Source organism: Anser cygnoides, chromosome 3, assembly GCF_040182565.1.
Source record: "Anser cygnoides isolate HZ-2024a breed goose chromosome 3, Taihu_goose_T2T_genome, whole genome shotgun sequence".
Lineage (NCBI taxonomy): Eukaryota > Metazoa > Chordata > Aves > Anseriformes > Anatidae > Anser > Anser cygnoides.
The window spans coordinates 53,924,356-53,948,713 of NC_089875.1; the positions used below are offsets into that span (position 1 = coordinate 53,924,356).

General features: G+C 41.7%; 2 protein-coding genes across 14 annotated transcripts in view; one reads left to right on the forward strand and one right to left on the reverse strand.

Moving 5' to 3' along the window:
* Positions 1–24,358, forward strand: part of CCDC170 (coiled-coil domain containing 170) — an 88,578-nt gene that overhangs the window by 6,137 nt on the left and 58,083 nt on the right. For 3 of the 9 annotated variants that reach the window (XM_066994193.1, XM_066994194.1, XM_066994195.1), the window contains exons 1-3: positions 21,963–22,086; positions 23,249–23,354; positions 23,897–24,138. In XM_066994193.1, the coding sequence (XP_066850294.1) occupies positions 22,043–22,086; positions 23,249–23,354; positions 23,897–24,138 (392 nt within the window). In that variant the 5' untranslated portion in view covers positions 21,963–22,042. Of the gene's footprint in view, positions 1–21,353; positions 21,490–21,962; positions 22,087–22,136; positions 22,272–22,394; positions 22,414–22,434; positions 22,454–22,538; positions 22,558–23,248; positions 23,355–23,896; positions 24,139–24,358 lie in introns of those variants that run through there. The other 6 variants (XM_048076897.2, XM_048076900.2, XM_048076901.2 and 3 more) reach the window with 6 other exon arrangements.
* Positions 1,037–21,955, reverse strand: RMND1 (required for meiotic nuclear division 1 homolog). Of its 5 annotated transcripts, none has more exons than XM_066994197.1 (12): positions 21,824–21,955; positions 19,528–20,036; positions 14,674–14,782; positions 11,686–11,761; positions 11,428–11,467; positions 7,838–7,938; positions 6,772–6,878; positions 4,624–4,688; positions 3,647–3,723; positions 2,348–2,468; positions 1,466–1,582; positions 1,037–1,212 (listed from the first exon to the last, which is right to left on the reverse strand). In XM_066994197.1, exons 2-12 carry the CDS (start codon positions 20,020–20,022, stop codon positions 1,180–1,182), a joined length of 1,341 nt encoding a protein of 446 aa, XP_066850298.1. In that variant the 5' UTR covers positions 20,023–20,036; positions 21,824–21,955; the 3' UTR covers positions 1,037–1,179. The 5 variants fall into 5 exon arrangements, 4 of the variants coding, with proteins under 4 accessions (XP_066850298.1, XP_047932868.2, XP_013033695.3 ...); XM_048076911.2 differs by lacking the exon at positions 21,824–21,955 and adding an exon at positions 20,487–21,206; XM_013178241.3 differs by lacking the exon at positions 21,824–21,955 and adding an exon at positions 20,379–21,206.

Sequence of the window (24,358 nt, forward strand, 5' to 3'; positions counted from 1 at the left end):
TCTCCAGGTTTTGATTCTCTGAGGAGAAAAGGCTACTCTTTAAGAGGAGCTGCTGCTGCTTACAATGTCCCCCCCAGCCGCTGGTAGCAATCTGTGGCAAGATGATGGTTTTATAGTCGGATGTTTTTCCTAGCTCTGCCCAGTTCTATTCTCTTCCCCATGTACATGCCTGATGTATTCAGAAGTAGTCTAATGCCATACTCAGACTGTTTTCAGGTGAACAGAGAACTAGCACGTAAGCTCTTGCAAATGTAATCTCACTTCTAGCCTGAATCTAGCCATCACAGCTTGGTAATGATGCTTCATGGGCTTTTCAGAATTCCTAGGTTATGTTACTGAGACGTTATATTTCAACTGACACTGAAGCAAGTCCAGTGGACTAACCTGATCTTGGGAAAAGGTGACTACTAGCGGTTGCATAGTAGTTCCTGAAAATTCACGTAGAAAGGAGTTGAATGCTGAAAAAACCCAAACCTCATTCTCACAAGTACAAGTGACAGTGTTGTGGAGATGGTAATCTAGAGCACTCTAGGAAGAGATTAAAAACCATTGAAACATTTACTTAGAGTAAAATTAAGACACTTTAACCTACACTAATTCATTCTTTGTAATCTGTACTGTTAATAATCAGATAACTGTGCTATCCCCCTTATGTTACAGCGAAACTTTGTGAGCTTTAGTTTCTTGTTCTGCTACAGCTTCCTGTGACCTCAGATAAAGTTCAACTAGTTCCTAAACTGTATGTGCATGCAACTGTACAAATACCTTGTAGTGACAGGGAAAGAACATAATATCATTAAAGAAACCCAAACCACCCCAACCTGCCAGACGTATTAAAGTCATGCCAGGTAGCTCAGCAAATTAATAAGGTCAGCACCGAAGTGATCCATCCTTCTGTCTCTGTTCAGTAAGGAGCAAAATGCTAGCTCCCTGCATCCAGCCTAACCACTAGAATGTATCATTTGTATGTCAGTTTTACCTGAGCACATCCACAGATTAAGACTTCTTTAACCACCACTATTACAGCAGTTGGGGATAATGTTCACAGATTTGTTTTTTATTTCAGCAGAATATGTACATATTTATCAAGAGGGACAACTCCACTATTTTCTAGAAGCATTTTCTTGCCCACATGGTCTCTATTGGTTCGTCAGTTTTCTTCCAGAGTTTCGTCTGTGGTCAGAAAACTACCCTTGCAAGTTCAAACAAAACCTGTGGAATAACAAACACATTATTAAATCAAATAACACATATTAATCTTTAAAACAACAGCTTACACTGTAAGCCAGATAATCTGGAAAATAACTATAGCTGCAACTCTAAAGTTACTTGCAAAGAACTAAAGACTAATTCCATCGTACAGTACATTACACAAATAAGGTAATGTTGATTTTCAAATTATGAAGTATATAAATTGCACTTTTTACTGAATTATTCAGTGTAATAGTGGGGAAAAGGAGCCAACCTCTATGGTGATGAGTATTACTATCATCCACTCAAGGCGCAGAGCATGTTTTTCATTCAGGTGATTTCGCATTAGGTCTGTCAACTCCATGCAGTGCTGAAGCTTTTCATTCATTACCTGAAACAGATCCCAAGCATGTGGCAAAGCTGGATTCCAAAAATTGTATGACATAGCTAAAGAAACACAATCCACAGCGGGGCTTACTGAATGTAACTGCAGAAAGGTGTTAATGCTTCTGCAAAAGAACTGAAGGGGAAGTCCGTAAGGCAGCATGCACAAGCAAGGGGAGTGTTCATATAAATAACTTATTTCAATGGGTTTTAGATAGGCATCTGCAGGTATTAAATAGCTACTAGGTGATTTCTTGTCATGAAAACAGATGCAAGCGACGATGACGCAGCTTATGGGAATGCCTCAAAGGTAACTAAGTCAATATTGAAGGTTGCTGTACCACTGGAAAAGTTTCACATGCTTACTCTGGTTGAGCAGTAAGCATTACGTTGCCCTGCACTGAGCTCACCTGGATCATCATATCAGTAAGAAGACTGCTTCACATCTCATTTTTTTAAAACTTTTCTTGCACAAGTTTCAGAACAAGAATTAAAGCTCCTCCTCTTATAACTATTTAAAGCCTAATTTAGTGGCTTGGAAATAAGCAATCAATCCATTCATTTAGGTCTAGATGGTTGAAACAAGGTCATTGACCTAAACTAGGTAAAAGATGCAAGTGGGTTACAAACACACAGAAAAGGGAAGAGTGTATAGGATCCTACTGTGCTTATTCACCTTCTACAGTTAAAACAGACACTTATGAAGTAGTCTGTAGCTCTGCTAAGCCAAAGACGGCTGATTTGGGTATTCTTGCAACAATAAGACACCTACCTTGACTCTGCGATTAATGTTGAGAAACTGGCAAGTTTTGTCATAAAGCTCTTCCAGTTTTTCTCTATCCCAGTAGAAGTCAGGTGTTATTAGCAGGTCAGAACTCAGATTTATGCGGTGTCTAAAAAGAATGGTTACTGCAGTATTTCAAAGTTCTTTGGGTGCATATAGGAGTAAATATTTACATAGTGGTTAGAAGAAAAATTATGGAAAGCTTTTCTTGTTAAATAAAATATGAAAACCTCTCCTTTCATAATAAAAATATTAACATAGTTATTGTTTGAAATTGGTAACATCCTCTGAAACTTTTCTGAGAATACTGTAATATGCATCAGTCTTTGCAGTGTTTTTGCCTTATGGCAACATTCCTCGACCAGAAGTTAAAGAAGGTGACAAACTGAGGAGGTAGTCCTTCACTATGCTAGTAGCTCACTGAAGCTAAGTATGTGAATTAAAGTTACTGGGGAGGTCTGTAACAGCTTGTTTCTATTCCAGAGCTCTGAAGCGTGAATGACACCGCACGCTGGGTATGTGAGCATAGCTCAGAACCAGGCTCCTGGCTCAGCTCTATAAAGGCAAGGAGCTATGATCTCCTGCCCTCAGCCTACTGCTCACATAAATCTTTGGACTTTTATACCATCATTGTGCATTACAGAAGGGTCCTCCAAGTAGGATGATAAAATCTACTGTTTAAGATAGGAATTGATTTCTTCATTTACCTCTTTCTTCACTTTTTTAAAGTGCATAATATTGTGTATTCCTAATGGCCAAGTTACACTTGAGAAGGAAAAAAAAACAAACATTAAATCCTTGCAATGTAGCAGTGGTTTCTGAGTGAATCTAGGGAAAGAACATAACTTGTAGAAGAGGCCAAATCCCTGAAAAACTTTAACTGTAGACCATAGTTAATGGCTCTACTTAACCCCCATGCTTCCTCCTTGTATCCTTTTGCATACTGTACTCTCTGTTATAATTGCAGGTTATGAAACATGCATTGCTGTACCTAGAAAAGGAAAAGGGTGTGGAATTTGGCCATTTAGAATGTGCTGCCTAATGCCTGCCTATAGTTGAGATACCACAGTGAGAGTGGTGAGGCAGTGGGAAGCACAGTCCTCTGACCATGACAGCACAAACACTGCCTCAAGCCAGAAGGCGGCTGAGGGAATCCCACCAACAGGGCTCATGCCAGACTGTGAACTACTCCAAAGCTTCAAGTATATCCCAGTCTTTGTACCACACACAAGGTGATTTTTAAGTTCCGTGTAATACAGTGTCTTTGGTGTAACAAAAAAATGTTACCTTAATGCAAAGAGTTCTCCAATTTTCTGCATCACATCTGCATGAGACAGTTTCACCTTTCTTCCTGATTTTAGTATCTGCAAAGTAACAGGTTTTTCACCGCTTGATCAAATAGCATGTACTGTACCTTAAGAAGTCTCACGTTCTCATACAACCTGAAGTTCGTATGAGCTAAAATCTGAATGCATATCATACTTGTTACAACACTTAAGTTTTGTTTGAATGGTGCCTTGCTTATCTAGGTTGATAAGAGTATCACCATTCAACTGGTCGTCTGGGTTTTCAGCAAGCAACCAAGTAGGCTGTCAGTATCAATACAGGATCCTGGAACATTTTCTATGAATGGTTTCCCAAACGAGAGATCATTTGTCCTCTCTTACTACTATTGCTATTTTTAAGTCATGACAGTGTTCTTTTACCTTGCTACTTATTTGTCCTTTCTATAGGGTTCTTCCTCATTTAAAACAAACAATGTATTTCCAGTTATTTCTTTTATTAAAAATAAAGGAGGATTTGTCTTTTGAAGCCTATGAATCTAATTTTTAAATGCAACACGATATGGACTTTGTATTTTAATTAAGCCTTGTGGAAACACTAGTCTAAGTAACTCACTTGAACTCTTCATTACATTCAGGTTACAGCAGACTACTCTGAGGCCAAAGGTGCAACACACACCATTTGGCCAGGTTTTTAAATGCTGCTTGTCCTGTTACGCATGCATGTCCCACAGCAGTAGGTGACGGTGGCACAACATGGGAAACGTTATTCCAATGCACACTCCCACCCTCGCCCCCCAGCCTTTTAAAGACTGCTCGTTTCTTGTCCCACCCCTTTGCAGGTTTTCTGAGCTTGTGTGTTGATGGCTTTGCCATCAAATGTATTAAGCATGCGGTTGCTTTTTCCTATATCCTCAGCTATATCTGGTCTTTAACATAGCACAGGAAAAGAGGAGGGGAAAGGTACAAACAAGACCTCACCTCAGGAATTGACTGGATTGATTCCACAAAATTGTCCAATAATGATTCCCAGATAGCCAGTTTTACTGCAACACAGAGGTGACAAAGTGGAACACTGTGAGACGTAGGTATATATATATGCTTTCAAATGATCTTAATTTACATCTACCGACACACTGTTTTGGGATGCTACAGATAGGTTTGTATCAACATGTACGATATACCATTGGTATTATACGATACATGTTCATACATCTACAGACAAATTCGGGTTTGTATTGACAGCTCTGCAAGCAGAACCACCTCGAGCTCAGCTCTACTCTCCAATGGACTGGTTCAGATCCTGGAGAACTTTTGCTTCAGCTCAACAAGGTGTGTTTGAGTGCTATGTGCTGCGTACGAAGCCTTTGCAAACTGCATTCCAAGGAGGCATGCTGGAGATAATTAGCCTTGCAGGAATCAGGCTGACTTCATCTGGTGCCCCTTGAGTCTCCACTTTTTCTACACATTTCTACAGCATTGTGTAGAACTTTTAATTTCCAATTTGTCCAATACTTGATGCAGCATGCTCAAACCATGGAGAATTAGCTTGTATAGACACACCATCACCTGTATGTGTTGAAGCTAAATTCAAGCTTAGGCAATCTTACATTTTGTTTTGGTGAATATATCATTCACTGAAAAGATAATTTATCTTTAGTGGAAGTTGTTCAGCACAGGCAATGCCAACACAAGTTCTACTCTGTCTCAGCTTGAGCCTTAAAGGATGATTTCTACAGGGAAACGATATAACTCAGGCTCTTTGTTCTTTTATCCTCAGATTCCCAGGCAAGAATGAAGTAATAAGGACAGATCAGTTTCAAAAATTAACCCTGTTCACTCAGAAAAATTAAACAGATAAGGTTTATTTCTTAAAATGAATGCTTTTTGGTAGTAATCGTTCGCACCACTTAGTCAGGACACACAGTAAACTCAATGCTGAGCATCTTTCATGGTCTTTTTTGAGTACAGAAGCCTAATCCAAGTCAGTGAGTTAAATGGCATTTAATTTAGCCCTTGAAAAGAGGCCAATAGGCATTTCAGCTATTGCTGATTATTTGACAGAGGTTGGTTTCTGCTGTGTTGTACATTTGACTTGGACTACACTTGCATCCTCTATTATCAATGAACATTGCACTGTCTTCCCTTATGGTGTACATGTCTAACACTAATGTAAATTGGTACCAATTATCTCCTGGGAATAAATCCCTTGCTCAGTTGTATGTGGCAGCACTCTTCCATGCAGTGGTTTTATGAATAGCAAAACTATAGAGAACTAGAGGCTTTTTTCCCTCAATATTTCAATAGCTCTTTCTTCAACAGCCAAAAACCATTTAGTTATGCTGTGTGCCTTGGTCAAGTGGTGGATCACTTCAAAAACACGCATTCTGGTTTTTGATATCTGTTTAAAGGTGTTCTTTCTCACATACTACATGAATTTTGTCATTCACCCTAAAAGCAGTAGAGGTAGTACGATTTTCTTCCTTAAAGGCCTTTTTGAGGATAGCCTTATTGCCGCTAGCTTCTATCCCCACTTCCTACCTCATTCTAGGTCTGAAGCAGCAGCATCGCTGCTGAGCCTGACTTCTTTGCAGTGCCTCCTGATGGAAGTACCACCTGTAGCACAGCCGTAGCTGATCAGCCTAATCAAACCATTATCTGGGACTCCAGTCCACGCACTTGATACTGGAATGCTTCCCACGCCAAGAATCACTTCTTTACATTACTACCTGCTTTAGCTGGTATCTATTTTTTTCTGGTAATGATTTCAGGATCAATTACCTAAGATTACTGACAGCTTTCTAATTCCAGACTCTACACTTGTTACTATCCTAGAATAATCTCAAAGATGGGCAACAGTATGCCCAGTGGAACATCTGTCTTTTGCAAAGTACATTTCTTAATTTGCTTTACTCATCCTTAAGAAGATTTACAGTGAGCGAAGTAATTCCAATTTATGGAAAACAAAGCGAAAGCTTTGAAAACTAATCCTCCCACTGAAGCACAATCTTTACACAGTTCACCAAACCAGACTCTAAGTCTTCAGCCTCTCACTGTCCAAGTCTCACTTACAATGATATTTCACAAAATCTGTACCACAGGCGGATACTACAAACAGTATTAACTTACCGGAAAGACAAAGGGCATTTGAAAAGGCAAATTTCTGCAGAACAACTTCATCAATATCCAACTCAGAATTTAACAAGATTTCTCCCTTATGAAGCTTTGACTGCCCTCTGTTAAAACAGGATTGAAGCATCTTCATTGACTAAGCCACCAGAAAAGGAACACTTAAAGAATAATCAACAATGCAAGTAAGGTTGGTTGTTTTATATAAATCATGATGTATCTACATGGCTATCACCCCCATCCTTGCATTTTACTTATGCTCAAACCAACAATAACCAAACAAATCACTGAAAATTAGTTCTTCAGTCTATGACTATGTCAGGAATCACAAACACCACATCTGGATAGTCCACAGTTTTCAAGTGGCCAGGAAAAAAAAAAAAAAAAGACCCCTTGGCCTCTTACCAGGTTACCTTAAATAAGCTGACCTGATATGGTTCAGCTTATGTTGTTACAGTGTCCTGTTTAGGAGCACAGTTTTTTTGGCGCTGTTAGAAAAATTACAGGTAAATTACACAATCATTTACATTGAAAAGTATTTCCGTAGGGATAATTTGCTCCGCATGATGAAAAAAGTATTTAACAAGGCAAGACAGCTTGCCAGATACATCCTCCCATAGTATTCAAGTTATACCTTTCCTAGGAAGCAAAGTACGCGCAGAATGCCTCTTTGTATATGAACCTAGAGGGCACTGAAGAAAGCTTATGCAGAGAAGTACTGTGCCTTCTTTAAATCAGAGTCGGCTCAACAATGTGTATTTATTTTTCCTGTGAGGTACACAGGTTCTGTTTAGGATTGTTCTGTTGTTTGGCACGTTCGGTTGTGTAGACACAGACCTTCTTGATTTACAAAATTTAGTGTATAATCAAGTCCTAAAGGCCATTACTCAAAAGTTTAGCAGTTCAACAAAATTTGTGAATTTAGATGTACTGTTTTCTCCTTTCCCTATTTTTACTCATTTGAAACAAGAATAAAAAAGGTGTATTTCTACTAGTTACTTTCACGTGAATTTGTTGTAAATGCCTGTTAGCTTTTATATAAATAGGAGTGCCTGAAGATACTTACTCTCCTATTCTATAGTTCATCTCTTCATTCTCCCAATGGACTAGTGCAACTTCATATGGCTGAATTTCATGCTGTTCTAGCACTCGCATTATATTCTTCATCTAAGAAAAAGACAGTTGGACACAGGAGCAGTTACTACTGTAGTATATTATCACTCTACAAAGAGCTAGCATGTAATAGGCTGATGAAGGCAACTTCCATGCTTATTAAAGTTATTTAAATAAAAATGAATAGGTGTGCTAGTAATTTTTTGTATTCAAATGAAGCAACTATTAGCAGTTTATTTCTGAAGCCACGTGGATGAATTTTGTGGCTGTGAACAACTGCAAAGGATCTATTAAGGCTAAAATGTCATTTAATATCTACATTTATAAAACAAGGTAGGGATTAACCAGAGCAGCAGTAAAGACAATGCAGAAATATTCAGTATTACAACAATGAGCTGTACAAAACTTCAGCACATCTGAGTGTGGGAATGAATCTTTAGGATAAAAACATCAGGTGGCTGCTTCTGCCAAAATTACTAGTTTGCTAAAATTAGTAGTTTTGTTTCAACTACCAGAGGTCAGGTCATGTTACAGAAGTCCTTTCACTAGAGAAATAAAAAAAGAAAAATAGTTTCAGCTGCCTACAGTCAGCCCTGTAAGCAGTTGAATGCGCAGTTCCACTTGGAGGAGTAATCTCATTGTCATTTTATTCCCAAACACACTAAAACCTGATGCAGGAATAATGGGCTCTGCTCTCTCACAAAGCTCTTTTCCTTTAACTTAGGATCTCTCACTCTTGTTCTTTTCTATGCGTTAAAGCCTCCTATCATATAAATTGTTATGCAATTAGAAACAAATTCTGAACTGAAAAAACCCTCATCTATAGCATGCACATACAGGTATCAAAAAAGCATCTAACTACACAGCAGCTACTAAAAAAAACCCCACAATATACTTTTGGTGCCTAAGTTCTTTAAAGAAGTATTTTCTACTTAGTGATACTTAAAATAATCTCTTCAAAACAATGTAGAATAGTTAATCTTTCAGTGCATACTGTATGTCAATAAATTGTCCCTGAAGCATTTCCTCCAGGTTAAGTACTTTGAAAATCTGTTGGATCACCTGCAAGAAACACTTTTCTTTGCAGTACTTGTTTTCTTCATTACTTCCAAGAATTTCAGTGATCCTATCTAAGGCACGACAACATTTTTCACTAAAAAACAGACAGAAATACTCTTACATATGCAACTGCTTGTTTTGTACCCCTGAATGTAATACTAGCATGTCTAATGCCTGCCATATATTCCCGATATTATGGTAAACAAGGATATGAAAAAAATATATATATTTTCCCCTCCAGTGAGGAAGTATATGCTGTTAGGCCAGTCAGCTTAGATACACAGCTTCGAGGGACAATTCAGCAATGCAAATCCTGCTGAAACAACGCCAGAGCCAAGAGCCAATCTGTAACATAGCATGCCAGATTTCAAGAGTGCACTCACTTGGATCCAGGCAGCCTAGCTGGCATTGTGGAGCCTATATCAATATAGTAATAGTTATGCTGTTAATACATTAATAGTCTCCTCCAGAGCTACAACCAGGTCAGGCTTCCCAGCACCAGCAGAGAGTAAGATTTAACAAAGCTTTACAGACCATAACTGATTCTGCAGAATTCATGTGTCTTGTATTACGCATATTTCCAAAGTTCTTCCATTGCTCTGAATAATAGGAAATTATGTTTTAGTGGCAGCTTTCTTTTAAAGTAATACGTTAGTTTCCATTGACTGATGTGAGTTTATTCTAGGCCCAGCCTAATTTTACAGAAGGGACTACCTGTGATAGAGTACATTTAATGAGAAGAGGTGTTCTGGATTCACTCAATGCAGACCCTTCCTATTTGAGACAATCGCTTCGCAGTTTCCTTTTAACGACACACATGAACTCCACCTAGTTTGGCTTTTTGCCCTTACTACTTCTGGTGAAACTAGTGCACTACCTTGCTGCACAGGTACTTGAGAACAGTATTTTACATCTTTAAGTCCTATTTACGATCAGCCTGTAGTTATAATTTGTTCTGTTAAGTGTCTGTTTGTTTAAAATAGTTTTTCCTCCCACAACAATCATTCTGGAGTACCTTTAAAGAGCAGTTTTGTCTGTTCACATTGTCTCTACACACTGTTTTACTGAATTACTTTCAGTTTCAGTTCTACAGACCAGGTCTTCGTATTGTTTTGGTTCATTAAAACTTATGCATAAAAAATACCCTGTTTGAGCAAGTTGTTTGAAAGTTAAAACTTTGACTATGATTTCAAAAAGCAGAAAAAGGCAGTTTTCCTCTTTTATAAATCAGGCCAACAGAGGACCAACTAAAGTTACTTCTACTGACAAAAAGAACGTGGTGTCAAGTTTTCAAACGTACTTAAGCATGTAAAAATGTACAAGAAAATGACATTTTTCAGAGTACCCCAGAGGGCAGAGGTGCCCAGTTCATAACTATCAACAGGAGTTAGTCAGCTAGTCTTCAGAAATACCTGTGACTCAGTAGCATAGTTACAGCCACTGCTTCCTAAATGTGCTACAGGCAGGGTTTGAAGGGAAAGCTAGTATCTTTTTGTAGGCCTGCTGATGTACTGAAACTCCCCCAAACAGGCAGGAAATCGGGCACATTTCAGGTCTGAAATGGAAAAAGCAAACTCGAATCCAGAAGTTGTTCACATCTGGAAACAACAGCTCTGTATTTTCATTTACCTTAATTAACATCCTTCTATGAATGTCTGTGCATCTCAGTATCGTGTTCAGTATGCCAACTACTTTCACAGACCCTGCCTACAGATAAGATCAATGCCTTTTCTTTATGTATCTAGCACTCAGCTTTATTTAACCACAGTAAACAAAATGCATAGATATAAAATATTTTAAAAGAGACTATAAATATATTCATAAAAATAAGTATGTCTGGAGCATTCCCCTCCTGGTCAGCAAAGAGCACTGATTTATCACAAGGGATATGCACGTTATTTCGATATCAATATATTTTAACAATTATACCATCCTATAAAAGCTTTCCTTTAGGAAAACTGCTGTTAGAAACACACACAAAAGAAGGAAAAACAATTGTTTACAAATCTGGCATATTTCAAGTTAACCAAATGTAAGCTTTGGATAGTAAGTCTTGCAGTTTTAAGATCTGACTTAAATAGCACTAAAATGATCCTTTTCTGCTTATTTATTTCCTGTTACATTAACTCCTGTTAAACAACCATTCATGTGTTGATTTTTCTGATCTTCAGTACATAAAGCTGCAAGAATTTTCTTTTTGTCAGTCTCACAGGATTAAGGTTTCAGATTTTTGGCCTTCAGTAGAAAATTTCATCCCCTTTGTATGCTACACATCTATTTGCTTATTTTGTGCAGAAAGACAAGTTTCAAAGGTGATACAGCAGCGAGCCACACACTTGAGGGCAGCTACACTCCTTAGGAGAAGAATCAGTCCTCTTCCTTTCTGGAGAGATGTGAACTCTCAAAACCAAAGCGTGCTGGGCTTTGTGGGACTAACAAGACATCTCACTATGAAGCTTTAGCAAACAGTTGTGCTTTACTTACACTTTTCTCTTCCACATTCCAAAACACAACAGCCCCTTCCCTGTGAATTCAAGGAAAAAACTGAGGTGTAATTGCACTGTTTTAAGTATATGATCAATTTTGTATGATCAAGTGTATTATCAATTTTTTTTTGAATCATTCTGATTGAGCTACATGCAATGATCTAGTAAGCTGCACTTTCACAGTTTGCTATTGCTGATAGCTATATTGTTGATTGCTATTAATAAAATAATGTTTCAGGCATAGTTTTTAACTTACCTGAAGAAAAAAATCATGCCAGCATCATCATCTTTTGCAGATTTCTCAGTACCAATCACCAAAACATTTGCAGCATCTAGTTGGAAACAAATAAGCAAAATAAAAGTTCAAAAGGAAGAATTAATTACACTTCTAATCATGACAGCTACAAGCATATGATTCCAGCTCAACAGTTGCATGCTAACACTTTCAATGTCAGTCTCATATTTTATTTTTCTGATTGAAGTGTGACAATATAAAACTAAGCAGCTTTTCTAAAGTGTTGCATGCTAGACAGACTCAGATGCTATGTTAAACTTCACTATAAACTGTAGTTAATGAAATGTAACAGTTCTAAAGAACAAAAGACTTAGACAAAACCCATGCAGGGCATAGTAAATTAACCAGGAACAGAATATAGAAGGCAAAAGTGGACATGAACACAAGTGAATTATGGAAGTTAGCCCACAGTTGCAGAGCAATTACTGCTCAAGTTCTGCTTGCCCGGAAGACCAAAATCTCCCTTTTCTATACAGCGAGGGACTAATCTTGCTGACTTTGCTTTGTTAGTCAGAAACCTGAAAGAGCATACCCCCAAGGCAGCAGAGGGAACATCCATGTTTTCCTTTGGATCTGAAGCATGCTTTTGAAATAAATCTTCCAGTCACCCTCGTTCACCACACTTTGGATTTGCACTGCAGAAGTGTCAGGGTGCACAAACTGGATTTCTTTTGCATGAAATTAAACTGGAAGATGAGCTCCAGCACTGCACTTAAAGTACTCCAACCATGCTAATGGACATTCATTATATAGGACCAGGCTCTTACACCAGCTGGTGCAAGCAGAAGGCCCCAAAGTTTGCTCAGTGTGGGTCCTGGGTGCTCAAAACAGTTCCACTCCCCCGCCCTTCCCCTGTAGCTGCTCCCCTGTACTGCTCTGCCAACGTAGGCGTAGCTTTAGAAGCCCAGCTGTGGTTATGCCAAGGAAAGTTCACTTTCCAGCGTGACTCATTTTACCATTGGTAGCCAGACCAGCAAAACCTCCCACCTCTACTGTGAGCTGAGACTCCGCAAAGAGAAATTTGCAAGGCCTAACACCTAAGCATTAAAAAGCTCAACCCCTTTGCATAAATATCACAAAGCAATCACCAGTGCACCAGTTTAGGTCTGGGTATGAACTCCAACATTTGCTTTACTGCTGAAGTCACAGAGGGCACGTAGCCTAAGCAGGCAGGAAGAGGTGACTGAATATGGGCCATACTTTTGCTAACACACAACTCGAGACCATGCAGTTAGTTGGTCTGTATGAACTCTTCAAAGATCTCTCTTTCACTTGCTATTCCAATTCAGAAACATATGACTCGATGAATCACTGGAGCAAGCTTTGGGTGTGAAGTGGGAGTTCACCACAGAAGAAACATTTGTCTGCATTTTCTCATTTGCCTTTTCAAATATCACTCTTACTTTATCAATCCCCTCCAGCTAAAACATATACACTGAACGTGAATTTGGTCCCTTATAAATAGTCCCTATATAAATAGTCCCTCTAAAATGTTTTTAAAGGGGTCAAAAAAGAATAAAATTAAGCAGAACACTACAAAACAACAAATCCACACAACGTTTTCTAATTTAGATTTCTATGTGCTAGTACTTCTCAAGTTTGCAAGATGTAACATTCAGCTTGGTGACTGAGCACTGCTACATCCACGTGTCAACCACCACAAAACGTCACATCTGCTGGCACAAAAACATCCTTTCATTAATTCCTTCAAACTTCTGGCAGAGTATCTATTGTAAGGAGTCAAAAACACACCAGGAATAAACGAAAGAACTGGCAAACCCCACACTTTCAGGGTAAAGTACCAGCAACAGCACAATTTGCGTTACAATAACTCAGTCACGCTGAGGTTTGTACAAAGTTTCTATCCTGAAGCAGTGAAACCAGTGTTGTTTTCATACAAAGGAACTAACTACAAAGGAACATGATGCCTGTATTACATAGCACCTTCTCTTTCCATGTTCACCTTTCTGAGAAATACGGCCATTACCAAATCTTGCATTTAAAAAGATCCACTGGATTATTATCACGGCTGGTTTATTAGGTGTTTGAGAGTCAGCCAGGTATTTGATAACCTCTACTGAAACGCCCATAAGCAATATTTGTCATTCCTCTTAGCTTTATATAATCTGTTCATTCACAAAAAATAAATAAATCTACTGCCAACATATGAAAATCGCAGCTGTTCTAGGGCATCGGGTTCGTTAAGCTATAAAAAGCTCAATTTGTTTTTCTCCTGGAGTATCCTGCAGCTATTTCCATGCCATACTTTCGCAAGTCTTCAGAGATACTTTGGATAGAACCAGAACCAATTACTTTGCTGCAGGGACTCATCTGACTAGCACGTGTTTGGCCAGTATGAAGTATCGACTGCATTCTCTTTACCAGAATTAAATTTGTATGTGCATCTCCTTTACGTTTCACTTAGTCAGCAAGCCTCTCTCTTGCGTGCCTCCAGCCCTCGGTGATTTACATTAATAGAAGTCTGGGTATGGAAAGAAGGTGCAACACTTCAAATTACAAAGTTGTTTGGCAGCTGAAGCACTGTGGCATCACATACTGAAACACTGATTAAAATAAATTTTCAGAAAATTTTCAGTTAGCAGATTTCTTGAAAAGTAGTATTTTTGGTATTAGAAAATTTCAAAAAATATTTTTATTGAATGCATTTCTAGGACTAATTTTTCAATAATTTAGTGTAACAGTAATTTGAGGAAAAATTACCATACGGTAATAGCAAGTGCTGGTTATACTGCTATTCTGGAAGGCTTATTTATTTATTTTTAAAGTAAATGGAACTTTTAAATAGAGCTACATGTATATTACAAGTACCATGATATATTCCAGGGTATTACCACAATAAGAATATGTTAAGTTATAAAAATTATATACCTCACCTGTATTTCATTTAACGAGATATAATATTGTTTTTAAGATGTTTTAAAAATCTACCTCTAGGCAAACTTGTTATTTCAACATATCCATGTGAAGTCAGGTCATGGCACAGATTACCAAGATGATACTCATCTGCTGTTGCAAAGGCTGTGCACTGCATCAGATTCTGTGCCAAAGGAATAAAGATTTGAGTTAGGGAAAGGCTGAAGCAAGATGTTCATAAGACACGTTCATGTTTGCCTCAAATTGATCACAAGAGTGACACTTTTCATTTACTTTTCATTTACTCACTCTTTTCTACTAATCATCTTTGCTATGCTGTCCGCTTCGTGTACAACTACTAATGAGGTTACTCCAAGCTAAGTGGGGAAGAAAACCTATCCGAGGTTCACAGACGGAGACCAAACCACGTGGCGTGAGTCAGTCACACCAAAAACCTGTGTGACAGAGCCACAAACTGCGCCCTTCTGCCCTGAATGCCAAAGGAATGCTCTAACAGGAGAGCTACAGTTGCTCTCCCATCCTAAGCCCTATGAGGTACTTGGTCGACCACCAAAACCAAAAGCAAGACACCCTCAATACCAGCTTGAAGACCTGTGAAGACGCGTGGAGTTGAACCACCCCGGCCTGCCTATGAAGCACCACAAGCTCCCGGAGCAGCAGGCCGGTCCCATCCTGCCCAGGACGGAGCTGGCTGTGCGGGTAGCTCCGGGGACGGCACAGAGCCGCAGGTGCTGCAGATCAGCGTCCTCTCTCCGAGGGAAACGCTGCACTAACAACACGGCCTCGGCTGAAACCGCGGTCGAGCTGTGTGCAACAGCCAGTTTGCCTCAGTATCCCGCAGCCTGAAATAAATAAAATGCCGTAGTGGAACAAATAACCGGCACAATGCAGGAACGTGAGGCAAAGGGATGCTGACTGGCAGCAGGACTGACTCACGCATGGCAAAGACATCAGAAAGTCATCTGTGTAAAAGCTGTCCTGATTAATCCGACAGGTCACCATAAACCGATCTACAAATTCTACTCCTCGATTTAAGGGGATTTCTTTGTTCTGATACCCTGTATTTCCCACGGTAACGTTCTTCAGTACACTGCAATGGAAGATATCCAGACAGCGCTGCTTCTCACTGCGGATCAGTCACTTTCCAGCTTTTTGTAACTAATACAAAGGGGGATGTAACTAACAACAAACGAACAAAAGAGCTGTTCTCATCTGCAAGCATTTAGACCCACAATACACTTCAAATCCAAATGACTTTCTCGCTGCACTCATACACCGAACTGCAATACCTGAAGAGGTTTTCTGCTCCTGAAGGGGGCCCACCACCAGTGATCAGGAGCGAGGCCATGCGCTTAAACTTCATTTTCTTTTTTCATGTTAACGTTCCGTTATCATTTCTAAAGTTTTGTTTACACGTCATCTTACTTCAGTGACCACTAAGAGAAAATACACTTTAAAAGTAATCCAGTATTCAGACAGCAATTTTGTAGACGTATTTCCATGACTATGCTGCGAGGCTGAGTCAACAGTCGAACAGAATTGTATTTTCAGTTTCCTTGCTGCAGTACCTTTGAAAAGTTGCATTATTACCGTATCATCTGTAAAAAAAACATTCTCAGTATCTATTCTGGAAATATACTGTAATCTTCTAGCTAGTAGTAATCCAAAAATCTTTATCCTGCTCTATACTTTCCATAGTTGATTTTGTTATTGTTCATTTCAAGGCGGATGCGCTAGAGGACAGACTATCTGCTCCTGTGATTTTAGTTTCCAGGCGAAGACTGTGTAGTTAGCACCAGAAGTTGGCTGCCGAGACTACGTGCCTGAATCAGCAGTTTGAATATGCAGTATTATCGTTCTCTTCTTTTTTTTTTTTTTTTTTTTAAATAACAGTGCACTGTTCCCCCTTAACTAAACTCTTGTTTGGTGGGGGACATTTGGAATGGGTATAGAGTTTAAGGCACCTAAAATTTGTGCATCCACACAAGTCTAGTCTCCCTTGACAGTTGATGGAGACCGAACAGAGAAGTCTGTAGGCTAACGAGTGATTCAGCTAATCCTAACATACAGGTGTTAACTTGTTATCCATAGGTTCTGGCTGGCGAGCTAGGCCAGTAAACCTCCATCCTGTGCCTCCTGTTACACCCTCACCTGCACACTTGCCTGGAAGAGCATGGAAGGTCTGTCCTGGTGACACGAACTCCAGCCACTTGCCACCCCCTGCTTCCTGGCTGCACCTGGGGATTCGCTCAGGTTCAACTCAGAGCTCCACAGCAACTATCACGGACATCCTAACCACTTCAGCAACTCGTTTTCCATATCATCATCCCCCCAACAACTGCACAGGAACCATAATTCTCTGGTTAGTCCACCTCTTCCATTTTAAGTATACAGAAATTTTTAAGAAAGAAAACCTGCAAGATGAACTTAATCCTCATACCACCACAGGAATCGGTCTTTACCTCCAGGATACGAGCAACCACATCTTCACTTGAATTTCAAGCTTTTTCTACGGTATATGGCTATAGTATTAAAAATCAGCTGAAAGGCTTCTCGCGCCTTCAGACCTTGCAGTATCAGTAACTAACCCGAGTCGCGGCACTAGTCACCGAGGGACTGACTAAACCAGTTACCACTTTAAAGCAACTCTTCCACCTACCCTGAAGAACTGGTCTCGGGACCATTTATCACTGCTGGTGCTCGGCATTCCAGCTGCAGGCAGCACATGAAGAGAGAGGAGTGCAGGCAAGGGGTGGGAAGGAGCTTATTCACAGACAATTCGGCAAAAGAAAGGTGTTAATGGCCCTTCCCAACAGAAAAACCTCAGAGATCCTCAGGGTTCATCTAACTGAAAACCTTCAGAGTGGGTCTAGAGCTGCTGTCTCCAGAGGCAGACTGAAGAAAGGGACACAGCTCTCAGGCAACTCAATTGGAAGTAGGGCCTGTGTTACTGGAGGGTTCTTGGTTCCCCCAACACATGCAGAGGAAGACACGATCAGCTTTTTCGTGACGGCAGGATTTAGAGAATAATGACAGCGTGTTGAAAAAAAAATAGGGCCTCTCTGTTTGCTGTACTTGTTATTAGTCATATTACAGAAAACGGTTGCATCTTTAAGTTAACTCTTTATACTAAGTACCTATAAGGAAGTACAAAAACAGGTAAAAAAAATGCTTGTTCCAAAATACTATCAGCCTGTGCACAGTCAGGGTGACCGCATGTCAAGTACCCCTGAAAATGGAGCTGTGTATTTGCCAAAACCACAAAGGGTTTATTCAAAAATAGAAAATGCTTTTGTTAGGCCTGAGTTTATGCGATTTCTGGCATACCATTTTACAGTGTGGAAGCTTCCTTGTAATGAAATAATAATAATCTTTCCTATCAGGCAGAATTTTCTCCATCTCTTCACAATGGAAAGAAGTAAAAATAGCAGTGCATATTACTTGTACACATGTAAATGAAAATGTCAGACAAAAACTGTTAGCACTTCATACTGCCATTCAGAAACCTCAAAAATCTAATAAGAAATGTCACTTCAATCACCCCATAAAAAAAGGAAGCAACCTCTACATATAATGTCATAGTACAAATAACAAGCTTAAAACAGTATGTGGTGATTTAGGACTAAAATTCTTCACTTTCTGTTTTCAGAGTAATAGGAAAACTCAAGCGGGAACTAAATTTTCTACAACGGAACCTTGATGTTACATTAAATCTTACTCCTGTTAATCATACAAAATATTAAACAAGAGCTTGCATGACTAGAAGGCAAGCATTAAGACCTCGGTGCTCACATTCAGCAGATCATGCAATAGGCACATTTTGCAATGCGGAAGCTGCTTCTGAAAGCACAGTGCTGGTCCCAGTCTCATCTACAGAACTATTTTGTTAACAGTACCCTGGAACTCAGCTGTTATTGTAGCTCGAGGAGAACAATAACATTTCTGACACCAGGATTTTTTCCTTGCAGATCTTATAGTTGAGTACATTCACAGTCTGCTCTGGCTAGTAGCAAAGGCTTTCAAAGACCTATCTTAAGGATTAACAGCTACAAGCATGCACTGTTCCACTTACTCATCCTATAGATCTGATATTATCCCAAACAGTTTATTGTTGCAGTTACTCTGTAGATTTAGGAGTCTGGTGATCCGGGAATAATCTTCCTCAAGCAATGCAGGCTATGCCTGCACCTCAGTTCTGCCACTGACAGAAAAGAAACAATCTACTTCTCTGAAATACTGTGAGGCTTCTAATACTAAGTGTTGTGATCTCCATCCAGATGTTGCTACGAGAACTTATTTTATCACTAAGAATAAAATTGAAATAATTTTGCTGTAGTATTAAAGCTATTTCACTATAGTTTGAAATGCTGTGACTGTTTATAAAAAACAAGCAGCGATACTTGAGAATACAGCCTAAACTGAAAGCTTCTGAAACCTAATCTGAATATTTATAAACTCTATTATTTACTTTCATCTTGATTTCTGTTAGAAATAGAATGAAACCTTAAAACTGGATAGAATTGGGCAAGAAGGATGCCTGGGGAAAGCTGAGTTACACCAAAAGCTGGATTTTTCTCCTGAATATTAAACTAACTTAAAACATTTTAAAGGGATTTAATGTCTTTCCGTTTTAGCAACCAACTCTCTTCCTTCCACTTTTGTCACACATTGCTAGTAGGTCTCTTATTTTGTCTTCAAAATACCAGACACAAGAGTTTCTATCAAGTTTGTTCCTGTTTGTAGAGTTCTGACCTCTCTATGTAGCCAGAGTCAGGTAAACAATGAAATCCTCTTCACCAAATAAATATGTTAATTGCATTAAAATTTTAAACTAAACCCAAATCTGAACGTAAATTAGGTTGATGAAGTTCCCTTAATATTATATAGAATGAAAATTTTATTCTTTACCTCCATGTCTGACGGTAGTGGCTGGTTAGCTCTGGATGGCTGCTTGGTCCTCGGTGCCTTTGGTGGCCTCTTAACTGGCTGGTTACTGTGTTTTGGAATAATTTTAGAAGCTGCTACAATCGAGTAAAATCTTGGTGATATGTTCCGAAGCTTTTTAAAATGCTCCGTATTGAGCCTGTAGTTTTCCATTGCTGCCATACCAAAACGTTTCCAGGGTGGAAAAAACATCTCCCTGCTCTGATAATGCACATTTTTTCCCAAAGCCGATACATTTCCTTGGATCAGTTGCCAATTCTTCACTTGCACACATCGACTTGTCAAACAAGAGGAAGCAGTCTTCAGAGCAAATGAATTCCCAATCTTCCTTGCTGTCCTGTCAGTTTCATTACGCAGCTTTAGCAGTGGAGGTCCAGTTTTATTAAAGGTTTGGTGTCGGCATATGGTTGTTAAAGTGTGGAAAGATCCAGCCTGAAGGCGCAGAAGTTTCAGTCTCATTGCTTCCCTCAGAACTGTATTTACAAGAAATAAACAAAATCCTCTATCAACCCTTTGGAAAGAAACATTATTATTTTTCCCTTAGCTAAAAGGTGACCCATACTCCTTTTGCATTCATTAGTGCTCCTAAACACATGAACAGTGATGGCTCTAAAAAGCTTTTTCTCAATGCTATGGAGATACTCTAATTAAGATTAAAGCATGTTAACGAACTGTGTGCTTGCCATACACGGTGGTAGAGTTGGTTGCTATGTCAATATGTAACCAGGTATCTTTTCCCCTCTGTCCCTCGCTCTGTGCAGCGGTCTGTGCTCTCAGTAACCCCACTGGTAAAACTACTCATGAGCAAGACTCACCTCAAAGAGGATATTAGACTGCGAGAATCATTTTCTACATAACAGAAACAACAACTAGATTGCTGTGTGCTTGTATGGAAATGGCACCTACAGAACACACATACGGACCAACACCAGCTGAAACGACTGCAGTGCTAACAGCCCAGCATGGATCCAGCTCTGCTTGTCTGTCACGACTGAAGCGAGAGGCATATAAATGAGGTTATGGTCTTGATCCCGCAGTTACATAATGGTGCAGCACGGGCTGCAAGGTCTGCCTGCGGATCTACCTGTGCTGACGGAAACATGCATTGTTAGGCTGTTAATCCAGAACAAAATCTAGTTCCTGAGTGTATTTATGCTACGCTGTACGTGTTAATCAAATGAACTTTGCAAGTGTCCACAGACTCGGCACCTACAGGGGCGGGTTTCGCTTGCTGAGGAATCGCAGCGCCGCGTCCCTGCCCCCACCTGCTTCTGTTAGCCAGGAGCGTTCCCCTGGTGACAGAGAATTCATTTTCAGGAAGATATTAACATAAAGAAGAGCCATTAAGATGCACGGTTTGAAAAAAGAGGGTCAGCTTAAGGATATTTTTCCAAAACCAGCGTAAAGGATCTTTAATAGCACCGACGCATTTAGCGTGACGGCTGAAACACCCATTTTCTTCACAAGCTCTACGAGGAGGGGCACAGAGCTCCTCCGGGCTACCACAGAATAAGTAATTGATGCTGGGCATAGATTTATGTGCTTTTTGCTCGGCACTTTACTGGGATCTGTGAGCCGGTTACGGGCACGCTGGCTGCAACCAGCGCGTTGCTGGCAGCGGGGAGCCAAGGCCCCAGCGGGCCGCGCCGCCATCACCCGGCCCGGCAGCAGCGCCCCGCCGCACGACGACGGAGCCCCGCTCCCATTGGCTGCCCGCCTCGGGGGGGCGGGACGCAGCCCGCCAGGCAGCCAATCGGACGCCCCCCGTATAAGAACCGGCGGCGAGGCCCCGGCGCCCCCCTGAGGCGGCGGCAGCGCGGCCCCGCCCGGCGGCTGACGGGCGCCTCTGCCGGGGGCGCCTCGCCCAAGGCCGGGCGGGCGCGGGGCGAGCGACGACGCCCGGCCTCTTCTCCTGCAGCCGCCCCGGTGCGCGGGGAGCTGTGTGTGTGCGTGTGCGTGCGTGCGTGCGCTCACCCAGCCACGGGGGGGCGGCCGGGCAGCGAGCCGCGACCTTGCGGCTGCGACACTGGGCGGGGGGGGGGGGGGGGGGGGGGGGGGCAGGAAACGGCCCCGTCCTCCTTCCCCCCCTTTCCCCCTTTCCCCCTTTCCCCCGTTGCCTCCCCCACCGACCCGTTCCCGCTCGGCAGCGCGGGGCGGCCGCCGCCCGCCCGCCCTCCGCTCCCTCCCCCTCCCCCTCCGCCGCCGCCGCCGCGGCGGGCGGGGAGGGGCGAGGCGGTTCCCGGCGCGCGCCAGCACTGACCTGAGGGGGGGGAGGAGGAGGAGGAGGAGGGGGGGGGAGGGGTCGCGCCGCTCTCCGCCGCTCTCGCCGCGGCCCCGCCCACCGCCCGCCGGGCTCCGCCGCCAGGCCCCGCCCGCCGCCGCGCCGAGCGCCGCCGCCGGCCGCCGCCGCCGCGCCAATAACGTCCGGCCGCCGCGCCCGGCTTCCGGGGGGGGGGCGGGGAGCGAGGGGCGGGGCAAGATGGCGGCGGTAACGGCCCTGCCGCTGTCGGGCAGGTTCAAGGGGTGCGTCCGGGCGCGGCGCGGGGAGAGGGGGGGGCGCGGGGGGTGGGGGGGGCAGAGCGGGGCTCGGCCGCGGCTCCCGGCCCGGGGAGAGGCGGTGAAGGGGCGGCGGGGCCGGGGGATGGCGCCGGGCGGGGCGAGGCGGAGCTGGGGGCCGGCCCTCGGAGCGCTCCGGACGGGGCCTTGCGGTGAGGCGCCGGGAGGCGGCGCTGCGGGGCGGGGCCGGGCCGTGCGGTGCTGGGCCGGCGGTGCGGGCTGCGGCCTGGCGTGCCCTGGGGCCGCTGCCGGGCTGCTGCGTGGGTCTCGGCCCCAACATCACGGCTCCGGCGTGTACGCCTTGAAATAAGGGGTGTTCTGCAGGAGGGTTAAAGTGCGTCGTTAACGTCTGTCTCGGTGCCCTTCTCAACAAACAAAACCACCGTAAAACCCTTCACGTAGAGGGAATGGCCTCAGTTTGTGCCAGGGGAGGTTCAGGTTGGAAATGAGGAGACATTTCTTCTCAGAAAGAGCGGTCAGGCATTGGGACGGGGTGCCCAGGGAGGTGGTGGAGTCACTGTCCCTGGGGGTGTTCAAGGAAAGGTTGGACGTGGTGCTCAGGGACGTGATTTAGTGGGTGACATTGGTGGTAGGGGGATGGTTCGACCAGATGGTCTTGGAGGTCTTTTCCAACCTTAGCGATTCTATAATTCTCTCTATCTAATTACATATATACACCTGTAAGTTCATTTATACCTATCTAAGTGGCTGTAACTCTATCTATTTATATATGAATTCACGTGCTGGGGAGAAAGTACTGTGGATTCTGTTGTTGTAAAATCAGTGCAATGTAGCATACCTAAACCTTACACGTTTCTCTGGGCTCTTAATTTTACATTTATGTGTCTTTACATCTGGCTAACCACAGTCAGAGAATGTGTTTTAGCCTGGAATTGACTACAATTTTTACCTCTGTCACGGCTAGTCAGTTAATGTTTTTTCCTTGAAAAGATCTTTTTCTTCAAAAGTCAACCAAAGAACCCTACCAGTTTGAGTTTTTTTTTTTTGGGGGGGTGTTAACTGCTTTAAAAGCACACACACATATTTTTAAGACCTTATGTTTATTTAAGAATAGAAGATACTTTATCATTTCTGCTCAGTAATAAAATTTTGATCCTTTCCTTTTTAGATCCTTTGCGTATTTTACAATTAAAGACAGACTACCCCAGATCCTCACAAGAACTATTGATACTCTGCATAGACATAAAAATGAATTCTTTGAAGAACATGGTGAGGTAAGAGTAAGGTGTCTTTTTGCCCCAAATTTTTTTCCCTAACCGCTGAGACCCCTTCTATGATGTGTTTTACTGGTTTCTTTCATTGGTTGGCTTTCTTATTCATTTTATCTGTTCTTCTTGGCCATCTTTCTTGTAGCTTTCTTTCATTAGTTTCATAATTCGTCTTCCTGTCCTACCTTTTTTCTGATCTTTCTGTTCTGCAACTGCCTCATTTTCTTTCTCTCTTTTTTTTTATTTTTTAAATGGCGCTATGTCTAACAGACTTACTGTCTTCTGAAGATGGCAGTTTCACTTTTCTGTTGCCCTCTAATGACCAAAAGGTCCAATCTATAAAGAAGTCCAATGCGTGATTCACTTTAGGATGATATACATAAAATGAGTATCATTTACCCAGATGTGTTTGGTTGAATCAAGCTGATTTTTTGGGAACTTGTTTGTAGCAGTTGAAGCTTATCGCCTATTTATGCCTGAAAACCAGATCTGCATTTCTACAGGATTAAATGTTCAAAATAGGAAATTTTGTTCTTTACTTATTTCAGAAGGGTGTTGAAGCAGAGAAGAGAGCTATATCTTTCCTTTCCAAATTACGGAATGAACTGCAAACAGACAAACCAGTGACTCCCTTAGAAGATGAACTGCCTGATGCCACACTGTGGAACCAATACCTCGACTACCAACGAAATTTATCAAATGGAAATGGAGAACCAAGTTGGTTTCAGTCTCCTTGGTTATACGTAGAGTGTTACATGTATCGTCGAATTCATGCAGCGTTAGCACAGAAGTAAGTAGTACTAGTTTGGTGTATTACTCTGCAAAACATTATTCTTCCCCCTTTTAATTTTAGGAGAAAGGAAGACATCTGGGGACTAAGATTTAAAAAAAAATAAATTAAGCTTTTCCATATTCCTTTTCCTTTGTTTTGCACCTCAGATTTAAAATTCTTCTTTCATTCAGTAGATTTTGAAGTTTATTGTTATTTGTTATGATTCAATTTCTGCAAC

Coding starts and splice junctions, on each gene's coding strand:
- RMND1 (XM_066994197.1), bottom strand. CDS start 20,022: ATGAGACTGAAACTTCTGCGCCTTCAGGCTGGATCTTTCCACACTTTA. Junction 6,879..7,837: donor ATGAACTATAGAATAGGAGA/GTAAGTATCTTC, acceptor CTGTTTTAACAG/AGGGCAGTCAAAGCTTCATA. Junction 1,213..1,465: donor TAATACTCATCACCATAGAG/GTTGGCTCCTTT, acceptor GTTATTCCACAG/GTTTTGTTTGAACTTGCAAG.